Raw genomic sequence first — 18,704 nt, forward strand, 5'->3', positions numbered from 1 at the left:
TATTTTTATAATTACTTATTTATTCGGGCAGAAGGCGCTTTCGTAGGACCTAAATGGTATGACTAAAATATGAGAAACGAGAAATGTAGGAAGGGAGGGAAATGGAACCGATATTTACATACCAATGTCGAAGGCACGACCAGAATCTTACTATCAAAGAACCAAATTCCTTTACACAAAGATAAGTTACCTCACGGAATAACCTCTCATCAGCAGCAGCAGACCCAAGTCTGAATAGTCCGGGCTCTCGCCATGACAAAACCTCCGTTAACGTAGGGTAATTCTGGTTTTAGTTATAAGGCCCTGTTCACCATTTCCAGCATTGCGTTTCGACGCACGAATGGTGTTATCTTGCAAAGGACGATGTTTTGCGCTTGAGCAGGACTTCGCCCTTGGATAACTTTTTGGATGGTTTGTTGGTAGAATTTCGCTCTGAATGAAGTAACCCAGAGACAATGCCCAATATTAAAAAAAGACATGCTCGTATAGAGAATAATGTCAAAATAGAATGTGGACGAATTTACAAACGTGATTAAAGTACAGTGTATAACAGAACACTTCTCAGCACTCATTGGGATAAATTTTTCAAATAGAAATTTTCTCGCCGTTCATCCCCAGTAGAAGAAAAGTGATTCCTGAAGTAATCTCCAATCGCTTGTGCAAAACCACTTTGCCCGCCATGTCTTGGAGAGATGCGGAAATTTAATTTATCCTTAATCAGAATGCCTTACATTAGCATATTTTGAAAAATTTTGAAAAGCGCAATTCGTTTACACCACTGAACTAACATTTTATTAAAGTTTTACATATTTTATTAGAATGCCGAATACGTTTTCTGAAATTCGGCTTTATTAATTTCCCTGTGTCCCCAATTTGAGATTATGGCCTTGAAACTTGTAGATTTAATAGGAATGCTTCATCTCCAAGTTTTGTCTGGCAAGCATTCGTTAGTTTCTGGGAAGTGGAAGGGCTTTTCCCATTTTATTCTATGAAAATGTTTCACCGACGATGTTATTCATGAATTTGTAATAACCATCTAAAAGAGTATATAACACGATTATAAACTTCTTATAATTGAGGTACTGAAAGCCATTATTTGTACGTTATTCAATAAACACGTGCTTGCCATCTGGTTAGACTGGTTATATTTTCTTTTTCTGGGTGAGATGCATTCGTAAAGTGAATTAGTTTTCTTTGTCAGATCTTCAGTCAAAAATAATTAAAAACATATTATGAAATCCAAAACTAATGCGGAAAACTGAAAGAACTTTTCAAGTTCTTTTACAAAGAAAATCATTTTCCTCCTTTTCTTTGCAAAAAATCGCACTTTTATACATTTACTTTTCCGGGATTTCCTTCACTCGGAATTAGAGAGAGAGGAAATAAAGACGCACTTGAAGGACGGCGAATGTCGTGTTGCTAAGTGTGAATGATAATCGTGGAATGAAGGAAGATGAAAGAAAACTAAACTGAAAAGACTCTGTGACACGTATAGGTCGTCCAGTCACCACAAAAATACCTGAAATCCTGTGAAACCAAGCAAACGTAAACGGCTGTAACCAACAAAGCACTCACTCAGCCTGCCAATGACCACGAATCTGGATCAAAGATACGGCAAACAAAGAAAGCAGGGGTGGTGATAGTATACAGGTGGGTGAGTTTAATTAGGGCGAAAGGGAGAAGAAGGGTCAGCTACAGTAGGGATTGGTCTGATGAGAATATTTCCTGCATGGTCTAAGGACCATCAAAGAGTGCCCTTAATTCGGCCAACTCCTCAGGTACCCTACATTTACAGAGCGGACTAAGCTGCAGAGGCCATCACAACGAACCTGAAGAAGGTCTCTTTTTCATCCCAGAGATGCATTCGCACTGTTGCTGCAAGTACACGAGTGTTCTGATACTTCACTTTAATAATAATGAACATAAAACAAAGCTGGAAATAAGAAGCATAAACATATCAGGTTTCAGGAGAATGTTACTCTTTGGGTTCTGACATTCTGTATCTTATACGTCACTGTTAATATTTAGACGTAAAAGATAGAGCTAACATATTTCCTTTGATTTCTTGCCAACAACAAAATTATAAAGGCAGATAGAGTGAGGATGTTCGAGAAAATGATTCTAAGAATAATGTTTGGACAAGAAAATTAGAACTGGCAGGAAAATTGAGAAAACTGAGTTAGAAGTAACATCATATCTGAACGAGACGAAAGCGAGACGCATTCGGAAATAAGAAATTCACACATTTTCATATGGAAGTTTCTAGGAGCGAGATCTCTTGAGGAAAAAAAGATATCGTTGGAAATATAACACTCAAGCTTATCTTTTGCACGTGACTGTTGTGAAATTAAACAAGATTATTATGGCTCCCATCAGTAAAAACAGTGAACACCCGCCGTGTTCCATTAAAGAACGGAATGTGTTGATGGTATGGGCTTAGCTGACGCAATATCTGCCAGAAAACCCTTCAGAATAAGCAAGAGAACTAGAATGGAGAGCTGTTATTCATTCCTGAATACACACAATTGCTAAATTCTGAATGCTTTGCCAAAACACCTTCGTACTCCGTAGGACATGGTTTTAAAACTCAGGCCAGAAACATTTTCCTACTGAAATTCGTCGTGGTTTTCTTCAGTTACCGAAGGAAAATATTCCGAACTGCAGAATAAAATTTAGCGGCGACCATCTTAATTCATTTTCCCTCCTAGTTCGTACTCATTAATCACGCATCATCCTACAATACACAGAGTCTGCTAGTGATAAAGTCGTCAAGTAATCCGTGAACATTTATTTAGGTTTAACATAAAGCAGTTACAAATCAAATATTTCATTACGAACGTTTCCACAATTAATGAACACAACAGTCACTGGTTTCGTTTATAATAAGTATATTAACACTACATGACGCGTGACAAATAGTTTCATATTTTGACGTTAATCATGAGCATCATTACAGGTTGATTTTCTTTTTCCAGCAGATCTGAAAGTGACATCTACAACTTTTTGAAGTAGATAAATTATTCCACAGGTATGTGGGCTGGTATAGTATGTGCTGCCATCTTTGCGTCTATATTTATTTGTATTTAAATGACTTACTGCGATTTGGAAGGAAGCCATAATAGTTTGATAAATTATTATAATATTACGATATTATGTAAGGTTCAAAATAAACTGACTTAAATATTCGAGACACCCAGGAATTTGTTAAGAACTAAACAGCCATTGGAACGTGAATTACATTTTTGGAAGATCAGAACACTGATTACAATCTGCTAAATTCCACTTGGGATTACGAGACACTTACATATCTTCTTCAACACTTTCCTCTCCTTCTTGGAGCATAGAGGCCTCATTTCGCAGGTTTCTGACATACTTTTTTAAACATTTGGTAAGAACTCCCTCGACGATAGACAAGCCCATCGCAAGGTCTCTACGAGAGATATGGTTGACAAATTGCCTCTGAATTTTGCTTACAGAACTTCTCGTTCATGTTCATAAGGAACCTTTACATTCCGTAAATCTCCGACATACGACCGGCCGGCTTTATTTCTCTCCGAAGGAAGTCGTGCTAGTGATATATATTAACCTTAAAATTCCACTGACCTCGACCAGATTTGAACTTTGGGTCTGATTGCGAGCACGTTAAAAGCGTGGGAAACGAGAAAGCCAGAATGTTGGTTCAAAGAAAGAGTATGAACTTTCTTGAATTGGTAATTCCCCTATGCTATAGACTCTATACAATATATGACAATATGTACGTATAATATAAAACAATTAAAATAAAAAAATAATAAATATAAGATTAGAATATTCAATCTCATAAAATATTTCATTCACTTCAATTAAATTTCTTTGGACGAAAATTCGAAATTAATTTTCGACGACATTCTTGAAACCAGGAGTTGGATTTTGTAGTTCAGGCAATTGATAGATGGCTCTCCTCTTCATCATATAAGGCAGGGCCCTTACGCATTGACGCACGAGACTTCTTCAGGTAACAAAACATCGAAGCAGCTACGGCCGTAAGAACAAATAATAGACCAAAAAGGGCTAAAGACGTATAGAAATATTTTGATTTAAATTCCGGAACTTGTTCTTGACTTGTTAAAATATCTGCAGCCTCCTGCTGAATTTCGTATTTTGCATGGCTCACCATTTGAGATAATCCGTTACCAGTTACGGTAAATTCGTCCACTTCGTCGAAGATATTTTCAACACAACCTTCTCTATCATAGACAGTCCATTTCTGGTCCTTAAACTTCGGAGGACGTGAGCACGTCAAATTCAAGTCAACGCCGTTGTCACGACACCAGGAGTATGTCGTGTTATACATAACACAGTCGCATAACCAAGGGTTGCCACTTAAATCATCAGTTCTAATTACTTTGGCCAGTTGAGGCAACATTTCTATATTCAAAGTCCTCAGTCCATTATAGCTTAAATTCAGACGAATGATCTTAGGCGAAGAAGTGAAAATATCAGAATCCAAATCTCTCAAATTGTTATTACTTATATCAAGTACAGTTAGGAACCCGGTACCTAAAGGAGGCAGAATATCGATCAAGTTATGAGAAATGTATAATTCTTGAAGATTCGGAAGATCTTGAAATGTTTCTGTTGGAATGTGACGCAGGTTACATGCAGACAGATGTAACACTCTTACAGATTCTGAATAAAGAAAATAACCTTCTTCAGGGAGCATAAGAAATCCGTTACCAGAGAGTGAGAGCCATTCGAGAGAAGGATTTCGTGTAAAGGCCCATGGTTCGATGTAGCTGAGTTTGTTGTTGGAGAGGTCCAGTGTCTGCAACCTGCTCTGGCCAACGAAAGCCTCCTCGTGGATGTCACTTATGCTGTTCCTAGATGCGTTCAGTTCTGTGAGGGAGATAACGCCCAATCGACTCAGCGACGTCTTGTTCAGATATGTTAGGCTGTTGCCGGAAATATCCAGAATCTGCGTGTTGTTGCCAAACCTGCAATTCATTATAGAATGGTTCCCGTTATAATTCATAATTCACGTAATTAGCACAGTTTAAGTGCACTTGGTTTCGTTTGTATTTCTTTGCTGCTAACACCTTCAGACTCAGTCACCAGGAAAATATCTGATTTTATTTTGAGATTTTTTTAATATCATAAAATATTTTTTCCAGAATATCCAATAGGACCACGCTGCGAATCTGTTAAGGATATCAAGAATTAAAAAATGGTGTGGACTGAATTTAACTAGCAAAGGAATGGGTCCAATTGCGAACATGATAATGAATTTTCTGTGGTCACACACAAAAAAAATAATTTATCGACCACCTCTAGCTGTTCAATATCCGAAGGCCAGAACGGAGTTAACAAGTGGCACGTAATTTATCGACATAAACAGCGATTTTATTGGTTGAATGGGACGATTAACTGAACCCTTGAATTTGTATCTTTTAAGTTAAATTTATTCTTTGCGAGTTGAACAGCGATACGAAGTGGCTGAGAAAAATACTTTACCCATGAGGTCGTCGGAAATATTTTAAAGTAATTTAATGTCTTAAGAAGTCAAAGTTGAGATAAATAATATACGCAGAAAGGCGATATGTGATAAAATTTGTATTACAATAACTTTGTAGGTCTAATAGACGGCAGGTGGATTTTATTAAATTTGTATGATGGATGAGTAAGGACAGGTTGCCTTTATGTGATATAAATTAATTTCACCAAGTTAAATGTCATACCGAAATCACGAACCTCAAGGTCGTAAATCACAGCCGCAGACCACGAAGAGGTCTGTGGGGTATGGAGGTGAATCTCCAATTACTACAGCCCTAGACACTTGTTCCCTTGCTATCTGTAGTTTTTGAAAGAAAATCTCGCCATATTGGATCGTCTAGCAAACCGTCAGTGACGGATTTATCCCGAATACAACACTAATTTAGAGGAAACTAATCAGACTGAAATTTAGCACCGTGTAGTCTGATATAACTTTACCGAAGTTGCTGCCTTGATTTCCCGGGCGAGGTTGATAAACTACCAGAATACACGACACTACAACATAGAAGACAGCCATCTTCATAATCTCCGCCGTGAAGACCTGAATCCCTTCTTAGATTAACGCCGTCACAGACCTTCAAATACATGACATGGGAAATTTTACCTCTTCACTAATTAATTAGATATGGTCACAAAAGAAATTATTATGTTGTGTAGGTCACGTTTATTAAGAGATAAAAGTTTGAATAAAAGAAATAAAAATTATATGTATATATATCTACTTTATCGCTTTTTAATAATAATATTTAATTAAATTGAGTTCTGTAGGTTGTAGAAGCATTATATCGAAATGCGTAACTATGCCTCTTTTCAAGATTAATAAAAACAAATTGTCAGTAGATGTTAATTTTAATCACAAATGTGCTTAAAATGGTTCTGGATAAGCAGCTTAATGGTAATACGTTGGTTTAAAATCTAAATGTTAATAGTTGGATTCGTCTCGTATCATATCTTCTTACAGTGTTTCAATGTAAAAAATGCGCTTAAATTACACAAATTAAATCGCATTTTTACAGTAAAAGGATTATACAAAATACGTTAAAGTAAAGTAAAGTAAAGTATGTTCAAAGAATTTATTTAAACAAATCGACTGGTATTTAAAATCATTCAAAAGAAAGTGTGTAATCGAATTATTTACAAAATCAATTCGTGTATCGGAAGTCATTTCATTGACTCAAATCAGTAAAATCAGACCTAAAGGAGCAGAATTCTTTACAGCCCTTTGTGGTACATAAAGTTACGAATGGGCTTTAAAGTGTTAAGAAATTTAGTTTGTTTTCCCATCGCTCTGTTGGTTGTTGACGTATACCGATATTAAAGCTCATACATTTGTGGCTCCATAATTGAACAGCAGAGGTCATACACTCCAACTGGCGCGGTATTTTAACCCGAGAATTTGTTTTCAGAAATTTATCGAGTCATGTGTCATATTCTGTCACAATATTAGATCCCTAAACGTCCCTGATGACATTAACATTGCACACGGCTCAATACTGTGACAGCCTTCATCAAATTACACGCTCCAAGGCGACAGCAAAATTGTATACAACACGCGAACAGTGGACCACAGGCGAGTGAATGGTGCTCAGAACATCGTAAAGCTGTAATGACGACTTTACCGCGCTTTCTGTGGCCTTGAAGAATGTAATTTGGTGGTGGCTGACTGTAGACGCCATTTCACCAACCTGTCATTCGGGATGGATGTCAGAGATGCAGAGGAACAGTTCGCTACCAAGGAAGACGGGCAGCTGCAAGGCTCTGGACATTGCGCTCCGACCCTCAAGGCGACGAGCACCAGAAGTACAAAGCAGTCCCTGAAATACAACATAATGTTAGGCTATAAACGGTACTGAGGCTTTTATGACTGTGGTTGTGGCTCGTAGCTTCGGTTATATTTAAAGGATGCACGTGTAGGAAGGGGCAGAAAGGCAATGCAGTACATCGCAGGCGCACAGAGATAAGGCTTTTTTGCCTGTCTCTCCGCCGATATATCGGTTTCGTTTAGGTCGTAAAGTTATCGTGTGAGATAACAGAAATTTCGTACAGTGGAGAAGTGAATTTATAAAAATTTCACCGACTGCGTCCAAATAAAGAGGAAATACGTGTTTTCACTGAAAATGTGCATCTCATACAGGATTATTCCCACGCCTTCACTTCTTACTGTGAGGAATCCAAGCTCGCATTTACGTTGCGTCCACTTCAGCAGCAAATCCATCTAATGTGTGACTAAATTGAAAAACTTCTTATCATCAGCACTGGACATCATAGGCAAACAAGTGACTGCTTAGCAACAAACCAACACGCGTCAATTTTTAAATTAGTACTTGAATTTGGACACTTCAGGCTGAAATTTCATCCTGATATCCACGATCTCTGTGTAAGATTCTGTTCTGACTTCTGGAGGGACCGAATACAATTGTATTCTGGCATAATGCATTTCGAATCTTGGCCGGGTTACCATCCATCCTAAAGGACATGTTTTGTGGTTTTACTCAATCTTTTCATTAAAATTCCGGGATAATATCTTGAAATACGCCAGGAACATATTTCATTTAGACTATACGTCATTAAACAATCAATACCATTTGAAGTTGTGGCATCCACTGAGCTGACTTATTCTAATCACGGCGAATTTCTTAATCAGCTGAAGATCCATGAACAAGATCACGAAAAATATGGTCAAAACAGCTACGAAACTAGGACATAAGAATATACTATGAATTAAGCGAACAAAGGTCCATAGGTTGTGAAGTATTTGATAAGACAGATGTGTGAAGTAGTGGCACCCCAACGTTGACATTTGTATTATAAATATCACTTATTTGATAAGAGTGAGTTAGCAGAAGATAACAGAATGAGCTGTGTTTATTTTCTCCGTCCACAATCCAACGATTCGAACGACAGACATCCTCACATGTGTACCAAGTGCAGAGTTAGTTTTTGTACAGTATCCCTTCCTCCAACGCGGGTTCGACAATACGCGCAGAAGTAAATGCGACCACTTATTTGCGTCATGCGGAAAGTTCTATTATACTTGTTCCGCCGAACACACCGAGTAGAATCATACGAAAAATCCCACTTAATTAAAAAGCTGAAGCTGGTTTGGCTTTTGTGTGTACCTATTTTTGTAACCAGCTTGGGTGATTTATTTGGCACATGTAAGTGTCAACTGTAATCCAGCGGTTTCTTCCCCCCCGAGTCTTTCGTCCCCTCTGGGTCCCAGCAAACTGCATGTACTCCGCTGTCTCGGTCTCCGTATTTTACTGTTTCTGATATTGCCCTTGGACAGCATTATGGAATCAGAACGTAAATGTAAAAGTGATAATTAATTAAATGAAAGTTGTAAGGATGTGACACTGGAGGATTCTGCATAAGTTGTGTTGTAGTTTGTGCGCATTATTAGCGAACCAAATATTACGTCGAGTTTGCAATCTCCAGCCTAACCCTGACACCTATTTTTATATTTACTTATTTATTCGGGCAGAAGGCGCGTCCATATGGTATAACTAATTTTCTAGATGCCGGAAAGGTAAAAGGGGGGAGGGAAATGGAACCAATTTTTAAAACATAAAAGTCCAAGGCACGATCATAATCTCGCTCTGAATACAGACAGTGCACAACTGTAAACAAATGACATGCGCCGGTAGAGAATAATTTGGAAATAGAATGAGGACTTATTTTTATAGGTGAATAGTGTACAGTTTGTAAAAATAAAGTTTGTCCCGCTATACGCCATGTAGGCGTTTGGGGTGAGTGGAGGTATCGCTCCTCTCTTCCTTGACCTCGGCACTAGATGGGGTGAGTGGTCAGCATCACGCCTCGGCCGGCTTTACCCCCGGGAAAGGACTCCGGTACCCATTGTAGAGGAGGCTGGGTGAGCCCCAGAGCCGGTCTGGACGCAGAGGCTAGAGGAAAAAATCCTCTGCCCCCGTCGGGGATCGAACCCCAGTCGTCCAGCCCGTAGCTAGTCATATACTGACTGACCTATCCCGGCTCTTAGTGTACAGTTTGTACAGAGCTCTTTTCAGCACTAAATAGTGTAAAATTTTCAACAGAAATTTTCTCTCCATTTATCCCCACCAATAGAAGAAACATTATTCCTGAAGAAATGTCCAATCGCTTAGGCAGAATCAATTTGACTCGACATGTTTTGGAGAGATGCGATAATTTCAATTTTTCTTTTTGAGAATGCCTTATCTTAGTATCTGCTTAATAATTTTGTAGCGCGCAAGTAGTTAACGCCACTGAACCAACGTTTTCTGGGCTCAATTTTATCAAAATTACTTTTTTTGAATGCCGAATGCGTTTTCTGAAATTCGGCTTTTTTATATACCAAAGTCTGCAATTTTAGGTTAGGGCCTTGAAACATGTAGCTTTAATGGGAATTCTCCGTCTCTAAGTTTTATGTCTGTCAAGCCTTTGTTAATTTCTGGGAAGTGGATTTTCTGCAAGAAAAGGGCGTTTCCCGTTTTCTTATTTGAAAATAATTCCCCGACGCTGTTTTTCGTGAGTTTGTAGTAAGCATCTAATAGAGCTCACAACACGACTATGAACTTCTTATAATTGAGGCACTGAAAGCCATTATTTGCACGTGATTCAGTAAACACGTGCTTGCCATCTTATCAGACTGGGTACATATTTTTTTCTGGGTTGGATGCTTTCGCAATGTAAAATATTTTTCTTCGTCAGTTCTTTACAAGAACAATGTAAAAGACATATTATGATATCAAACACTAAGGAACAAATTTGAAGGCATCTTTCACAAGTTACTTTACAAAGTAAATCATTCATCTTTTTTTGCAACAAAATTGCACGTGTATGCATTTCTTTTTCCGACATTCTTCTCGCTCGGCACTAAAGAGGGAGGATATAAGGACGCACTTGAAGGACGGCGAATGTCGTGTCGTTAAGTGTGAATGATAAACGTGGAAAGAAGAAAGAAATGCAAAACTAACTTGAAAAGTCTCTGTGACCCCCGGACGTCGAATACGTCATCTCGTCTCAACGCAAGTACAGGAAACTCTCGGTTTACGAACGAATTCCAAACCAAGACTTTGTTCGTTATGTGTATCTTCCATTCCTGAGCTTTAACATTACGTATCGTATACGTTTCGATACTCGATCGGTTCACACGTTAATGACGAGCTATGTCCACCTGCTTCTGATCTCTTTCTGTCCTTTTTATGGTTAGATTAGTTTCTATATACTAATACTGCGTCTTTTACTACTACCAATATCAGCACCGACAGTGCTATTTCGCTTTCGACCCATGATCGGTTAAATTTTTAAAAATATATATTTAATTCACCAAATGCAGAACTACACTCGACCGTCTAAGATAACCCAGGCAAAAGAAGTGACGATCCTATTATATTATAATAGGTTAAATGACCGAATTCCTTCCCGCGAGAAAACATTCTACGCTGCGTGACATGAAAACCGAAGTTTTTTAACTGGCCGGATTAGTTTTATTAACCAAGAACAGTTCAGCATAATTATCATATAATAGTTCTGATAATTATTGTTATAAATACATTTTTTAAAAGTTTATTTATTTAAATCTTACAAATATGTTCACTACACTTTTGAATGAATTGTGACTTTCGTTACAGCGAATGTTCGTAAATCGAAAGTTCATAAACCGAGAGTTGTCTGTAATTGAAATCCTGGAACACCAAACAAACGTTGAAAACCGAAGATAAGGCACTCATTCCACCACCGCAAACAAAAATAAGACCACGAATCTATGGATTAGATAAAGGCAAGCAAAGGAAGGAGTGGGGTTGTCCTACACAGAGTGGCGGGGTTAAGGAGGGTAAAAGGGAGAAGAACGGGTAGCTACAGCAACAATATAAGCATTTGCTTACAACTTTTTGTTGAAATAATACTTAATGATAAACTTTAGATCATACGTACAAACTCCATGGAGCCGAGTCCTTAGAGAGAAGCCAACAGTCAATCAGCTACTTAAGAAGATCACAACAATTTATGGAACCCGAAGGTTCACTACCGCGTTCACAAGAGCCCGCCACTGGTCTGTGTCCTGAGCCAGATTAATCCAGTCCATACCACCCCACCCCATTTTTCTGTGGTCCATTTTAATATTATCGTCCCACCTACGTCTAACCCTTCCTAGTGGTCTCTCTCCTTCTGATTGGCCCACCAAAAGCCTGTATGCATTCCTCTTCTCTCCCATGCGGGCTGCATGCCCTGCCCTTCTTGTCCTCCTTCACTTGATCAGTCTAATTATATTTGGAGAGAAGTTCAAATTTTGTAGCTCCTCATTATGCAACTTTCTTCACACTCCTTGAAATTCATCCCCCTTCGGTCCGATTATTTTCATCAACACCCTGTTCTCAAACACCCTCAGTCTTCGTTAGTCCTATAGTGTCACAGACCAAGTTTGAAACCCATACGAAACCACAGGCGAAATTGTATGTTTCGATGTTTTAATCGACACGTACTTAGAGAGCAGGCGAAAATACGTAATGTTCTGAAGTGAATGGTAGCAGCAATTGCGCGAATTTAATCTGCTCTTTATTTCTTCATGAACCAAATTTCCTTTGTCACTGTCGTTCCCAAATTCCTGTAATTTGCCAAATTTTCAAAGGACCCTTTTGCTGACTTCATATTACGACCTTGACTATCATTTTGTTATTACGCATCTACACGTACTTAGTTTTCTCTTTGTTTACTTCCAGACCAACTAATGTCAATTAGAGCTAGTGCTTTCCTTTATGGCAATTATATTGTCCTCCAGTAGATTCACGTCATCAGCGCAGACCTGAAGGCGGTGTGTTCCTTTCAATTTCAGTCCCATTAACTTTTCTTGGATCTTCGTAACGGTAAATACTGAAGCAAAGTTAAAAAGAAATAGCTATAAAGCTCTCCGATGATACTTTGTCATGTCATATCGTTTGTTTGCAAGAAAACGTTACAATGATGATAATGACCAACAACTTGGAAATCCAAACTACGAGACCGCTCAACGGAGAAGCAAGAGAGCAGGAATAAAACAGGCTTTCAATTTCTAAAGGCCTTGTACTGTTGTATCCCGGGGGATGTTGAAGGGACACAGGAACGTAGATCGAGCGGAAGTCTGTCGTCTGCGTGCGTTGGATACTTGAGAATTAATATTCAAGTCCACTTGTAGCAACAGTAGATAAATTGATTAAACGTCACACCAATTAGTAATATCCCGAGGCAGAAAATGTGAAGCAAGACTTTGGTAGGCGTGCAGAATATGTGACGCTGATGGTGAGTTCTGGTTTAGTCCGCAGACGTCGTTCAACACAGTGGTTTATAAAGCGCTCAAAAGTAATACCGTACTGACAGGGGCAAATAGATTCGTCAATTAGAAACTGGAATCTTCCTTAAGTTGGCTCTTATTTAGAGATGCGTGGAGTGTAAAAGCGTGTTGTGTAATTGATCTATAGATTAATTATAATCTTACTCCTAATTCCCTGACCCTTATATTTTGGTTGAAGAGAAACACAAGTAAAAATTCATAATAGGAAATAAAAGTGTCAAGCAACATACACAGTTCTATATGCAGAGGGTCCACATACGGCAGCACCATCAACACCCAGTTAATTCTTCACCACAAGTGACAGTCGAAATGGTCAATCAACGAGAATTAATACCAAAGCCCAAGGGCAGAAGGAGGTCCCTGCTGAGAATAATTCCTGGGTGCTCTAAGGACCAACAGAGAGTGCCCTTAATTCAGCTAAACCCTCAGGAACCCCACATTTACGCAGCGGACTCCGCTGAAGCAGCCGCCAATACGAACCTGAAGAAGGTCTCTCTTTCATCTCAGCAATGGATTCGAATTGTTGCTGCACGTACGCAGGCGTTCTGATACTTAACTTCAATAATAATTAACAAAAAAGAAGGCTGAAAATAAGAAGGGTAGCAAACTTGGTGAAATTTGTTCAGAACTCGTGTGTCTGTGTGTATCCATGCTTCAGTCAATTTATAAAAAAACTGCGCTTTACTCTTTTCGTGATACGCACTCCCTCTGGCTGTGGCACTAGTGAGTCCAGCAAACACTGAAAAATAAACGACTCGTCGTTCAAATGATTTTCGAACCGCGGTCTAAAGAAAAGTAATCTAGAACTTCACAGTTACAAAAGCCTGCTTTGTCAACAACAACACCTTCTTTATTCCTATCAAAGATCCTCCTCGTTAAGTGAATTAAATATAGGAACGTTTTAAATTACCTCACGCGCTCCACAATACGTGAATCCCTTGCAGCCAGAACAGCATCGCTCGTCCTCAGGAGAGTAACTTCGTTTTTAAAACCACCTAAGAGTAAGAAGACTTCACGTTACATTATCAACCTGACACACAGGACCTCGGACGTGGACGGAACATTTCGAATGACAAGATGATTTGGGAAAGGATATGACATCTGGAACATGGCATACCACTCTTCAGGTCAAGTTCATTGAGAACGGTGGGAACACAATTAGCAATGAGTAATAATGGTCTAGCGGGTTAGAACGCTGGCCTTGTAATCCTGGGGTCTCGGGTTCGATTCCCGGCGGTGCCCGAATTTATAACTTGTGTTGGGCAAGGCCGTGGTCTAGACAACACGGAGTTTTCCTCCGGGGGCTTCCCCGGTTTCTCCGTGGCATCCCAACAATTACTCCATTCAAACACAGAAGAAGGCAATGGCAAACCACTTCTGGATCATCTGCCATGAACGTATATGAACAGGTCCCAGTCCGAGAAAAGGATGGAAGGATCCTGTTCATATGGACCTGTCGTCAGACAGAACACTAAATAAATAAAATAAATAGATACAGTGGAATTCAGGGTAAAATGCGTCGAATAAAGGACTCTTGAGAACATGGCAACAAACCTTTGGGATTCATAAGATGCGGATATTTTCTTGTCCAGCTGAACGACTAACAGCATCTCAAGAGGAAGTTATTTATACGCTCTAGATAGCGTTGCTACTAGTAATATTAGAATTTATTTACCTTAAAACGGTTTAACACTTGTTGATTTCGTTAATAAAACTTTTATGTCGGAAGTGTATATGATTAAAGAACAATCATCACTAAACAAGCGACAAACAAACAAAACACCTGTCCATCTGCCTGTCTATCTTCGGATAAGAACACTTAATTGTACGTCATCCATTTCTATTTGTTGACTACCTCCTTCACGTCTGCGTTTGAAGCCCCCGCTGCTGCTGGTGCTGCCACCATCGTCCAACTCCTTAGTCTCGTTCTTACGGCACCTTCTGCAGATTTTTACTAACAGTACCAAAACTGCAACAAACATGAGAATGCAGATCACCGTAAACACCACTGTGAAACAAATCCACACGCCTTTCTCTGAAGACTGCCCCAGTTTGTCTATTTCAGCCGTTGTTTGATGAATCGCTGTGAACCCTTCGGTCACTGACGATGTTTTTATAGTCGTTGGCGAAGCAGAAGTCACACATCCTAATTGGTCAATAACATTCCAGTGTCTCTGTTTTAAGTTATCAGGAAACTCGCAAGTCACGTTCAAATGACACGACTTATTACGGATAAACTTGTAATAAACATCAGCGGAGTCACAGTCACAAATCCAAGGATTTCCTTCAAGATCCACGGCACCAATCCTAATAAATGCATCTACAAGCGTGGCATTGATTCTGCTGAAATTATTGTGGCACACGGAAAGCGACCTGAGATCTCTGAGTCGTCCAAAATCATGTACATATAAATTCTCTAGGGCATTGTGGCATAAATCCAACTTCTGTAGTCGATACAGGTGGCGAAAAACTCCAGACTTGAGAGAACCAATCTCGTTATTGTCGAGATAAAGCTGGTGAAGTTCTTGCATATTTTTGAAAAAGTCTGAGGTTAGGTTCCTTAAATTACAACGCGAGAGGTTCAAAAATTGCAGTTGTGAAAGGAATAAGGTACTTGGCAGTGTCAACATGCTGTTGTCAGCTAAAGACAACCACAAAAGTTTCTTGTTGTACATGAAAGTATCCGGGACTATTGTAATTATATTGTTGCTCGAAAGATCTAAGTAACTCAAGGATTTTAGCGTTAAGAATGCTTGCGAGTTAATGTCAGTGATTTTGTTGTGAGAGAGGTTCAGGTGGGTTAACAAAGGGATGTGCTTCAGAGAGGTCTTGTTCAGGACAGTAATGTCGTTGAAGGATGCGTTCAACTTGCTGAGGTCCTGGTTGAATCCTGTTTCTGGTAGTTCAGTCAAAGACGAGTTTATGCAGTCTGCACAGCACGCATTTATGCAGAAACACTGCAAGGGACATCGTCCCAACACAGATGAGGCCATGATAGACGACGTAAGAGCTACCACAGCAGCCAACATGAGACCTGACATGCTAATGAGTAGTTAAGTTTCCATACATGCGTTTAAGACTTCGATCGGATCTTCAAGAGACAAATAAAAATATTACTCTGAGTTATTTTAATTTATGACTGATAATATTACACGGTTCAAGGTTAACTTTGAAATCCAAGTATCGTTTGCGCCATATTTCTTGGGAAATCAATAACCAGATGATGCTTCGTATACGAGAATGTATTCTTGACTGTAAGACACTGCGCCACATTGTACTTTCTGTTTCATTTTCGTTACACAATTTTATGTTGATAATTTATTTCGGTTGTTGGTAACTGACGTGTCTTCTGCATGTAAATTAAAAATTCTGTACAATGTTCTTGTTTCTATGTGTAAAATAACTCAACGTGATGCTTTCATTCTACAGGATAAAACAATACAAACCAAGATCCTTGCACTACTACATTGAAGTCACAACTTGAAGCGATCTTTTCTTCTTTTCGCTGCTGTTAGCACAGAAAACATGGATGTAACATAACATACTAACAGACCACCTCTGCTGCTGGAGCAACACGAGGTCACACACGATTCGTATCGAATACTATCGATATTCGTCTTTTTCTTTTCGTCACACACTGAAATTTTCCTGCAAACTGTAATGAAAGGGTGTGTTGGATTCTTGTCTGAAAATGATAGCCTCGAAGCGAGTGAACTAATCGTTATCAACAGCGTGATAAGAGGCTTAAATAAATAAGGGTGTTTGCATGGGGAGGCCGCTCCCAAAACTGCCAGTGATAAAATCGATATTTGAAAAGAGTCTCACAGTTTCCTTGTATATTATAAAACAAAAAGTTGACGAAGTTCGTCCCACAGCTTTTCGTATTGCTTTATCAAATCATGTGCCGAGACGTTTTAAATTCAAATGCGATTTCGCTCACTCAACAATAAATATAAATCCAAGAAGTGTCCTCGCATATTTTATTAAGCCGTGTTCTGCCACCTCTTCTTCCTGTTCTGCTTTCTTCCTTTCCTCTACAGCTGTTGTCTTAATATTTTCACACGCGTTACATTAAAAAAGATTCTATATTCTTTACACCGGCAATTTTAGATATTGATATCCTTGTTGGACAAATAATAATATTGTCTGTACTCATTTCTAACTTGATTTTAAAGTTATTTTCATATGTGAACTGTGAGATGGGAAATGAAATTATTAAGAAATTAAAACTTAAAACAGGATAAATTTGTCATAGTTTTGACACGCCTTGGACGTTTCATTTAGAAACTACAGCCTATATTTACTGTAAGTTTTAAATATTTTAAAATTGTCTTTCCACATATGTATTTTCGTAGATTATTGCAAAGTTAATATGCTCAGACGCACAGAATCTACATTCAATGAGATTTCAGTTTCTCCTGGAGTGTGTTTTCTGGTAGAAGTTAACCGGTGTTTCAGAGGTTCATCATCAAGATATATCCCTCGAATATCAGTCATTTTCTACCAGACAGCATGGTGAAATATCCCAGAAGACATTTTCTTCATACTTGCAACTCTGAGAACCAGAAATTTCACCTTTACACACCTGGTGTATGCAAACATTATCTGCTGTGGAGATATTTTATAAAATGATAAGCTCTTTGTAAGTTATATTCCCGTTTTGTAATACCTAACAAATACGAAAGGAAATCTTTGTGTAGATTTTGCTAACGGAGTACAGGTAACTTGATCAGTACATTAATTCTGGATAGCAGCCATCATTAGAATACTGTGCAAAGAATTTCTCCGTTGCAACAGCTAGCACGCTGAGGTTTCTAGATAGTCCACAATTACAAAGAGAATTATTAAAAATAGAAAAGATTAGGCGAACATGACATCCACACAAGTAGAGCAGTGTTTGGGGAATTTCCATCATGAGTATCATGAGTAAAATACCGATTACAGAAGAAATCTACAAATGTCAAGAAACGTATTTCCCCGCAAAAGAAACGCTTTTTCCACACTGTGGTACGTGAAACTAGAAAGGTTGCATTTAAATTTTTTTAGAATATTTTGTGGGCATTACATGTATCAATATTGATAAGATGTGTTACACGTGAATTAATTATTGTGTTTTACTGCTGGAACTTACAGTTGAGAAATTTCGAGTTTTTGATGCAACTGCGCCTTTTTACGTTTGTAGGCCAGAATCACAGCATTTAGGAGTTAACTTTCAAATTTTCTAGTGAACAGAGATTTTCCAGGCATTTTGTTGTTTGTTTGTCATCAGTCTTTCGACTGGTTTGAAACGGTCCTCCATTTTCGCCTATCTTGCGCCAATCTCTTTATTAACACATATTTTTTACAGCTCACGTCCTCAAAAATCTGCGTCACATATTCCAACCTTTGTCTCCCCCTACAATTCTCCCCTTCAACTGTTCCATCCATTACCAAATTAACCAATCCTGGGTGCCTCAAAATGTTTCCCACCATCCAGGCATAGCAGTGGACAAATTAAGAAGTGGTAGTCGGGCTTGCATCTTAGTTAATTTTTCTCCTGCCCCTCTGTGATAATATCCAACTTCTTTTCGCTCCATTTACAAGTACAAATCAAATTTCGGGACTGAACTGCCGCTTTAACATGAAGACATTATTTCGAAACCTGCTATGCCATCTACTGAGTGAAACATGTACTACTTTAAAGTTTATTCTTTGCTTCACACGCACAATAGGAATTACAGCGTTTTGTTAATTGTCTACAGATTCGTAGTTCTAAATTATGATTAAATTATATTTAAACAATAAGAATGCCTAAGAAATGATTTGTATAGTCTGAAAACAAACAAAAAATATGCCAAATATCTGCATGCAGGGCAGCACTGTCGCG

The 18,704-nt window shown here is 38.7% G+C and overlaps 3 protein-coding genes across 5 annotated transcripts in view; all 3 read right to left on the reverse strand.

Moving 5' to 3' along the window:
* LOC110835665 (leucine-rich repeat and fibronectin type III domain-containing protein 1-like protein) overlaps window positions 1–8,199 on the reverse strand; it is a 162,246-nt gene extending 154,047 nt beyond the window's left edge. The window contains exons 1-2 of one of the 3 annotated variants that reach the window (XM_087341623.1): window positions 7,215–8,194; window positions 2,774–4,973 (exon numbers count right to left, since the gene is read on the reverse strand). In XM_087341623.1, the coding sequence (XP_087197749.1) occupies window positions 3,917–4,973; window positions 7,215–7,357 (1,200 nt within the window). In that variant the 5' untranslated portion in view covers window positions 7,358–8,194 and the 3' untranslated portion in view covers window positions 2,774–3,916. Of the gene's footprint in view, window positions 1–2,773; window positions 4,974–7,214 lie in introns of those variants that run through there. The other 2 variants (XM_087341612.1, XM_087341625.1) reach the window with 2 other exon arrangements.
* A 6,288-nt stretch (window positions 8,200–14,487) lies between these two features.
* The window catches only part of LOC110835663 (ATP-binding cassette sub-family G member 4), a 90,203-nt gene continuing 85,986 nt past the window's right edge, over window positions 14,488–18,704 (reverse strand). The window contains exon 13 of the mRNA XM_022076129.2: window positions 14,488–14,807. The gene's annotated coding sequence lies outside the window, so the exon portion shown is untranslated. The remainder of the gene's footprint in view (window positions 14,808–18,704) is intronic.
* On the reverse strand, window positions 14,638–16,278 carry LOC147874939 (uncharacterized). The gene has a single exon (XM_087359559.1). It carries the CDS (start codon window positions 15,877–15,879, stop codon window positions 14,638–14,640), a length of 1,242 nt encoding a protein of 413 aa, XP_087215685.1. The 5' UTR covers window positions 15,880–16,278.

Source organism: Zootermopsis nevadensis, unplaced genomic scaffold (genome assembly GCF_977971745.1).
Source record: "Zootermopsis nevadensis isolate Lab colony 2312 unplaced genomic scaffold, Znev_1.0 Znev_ptg000003l, whole genome shotgun sequence".
Classification (NCBI taxonomy): domain Eukaryota; kingdom Metazoa; phylum Arthropoda; class Insecta; order Blattodea; family Termopsidae; genus Zootermopsis; species Zootermopsis nevadensis.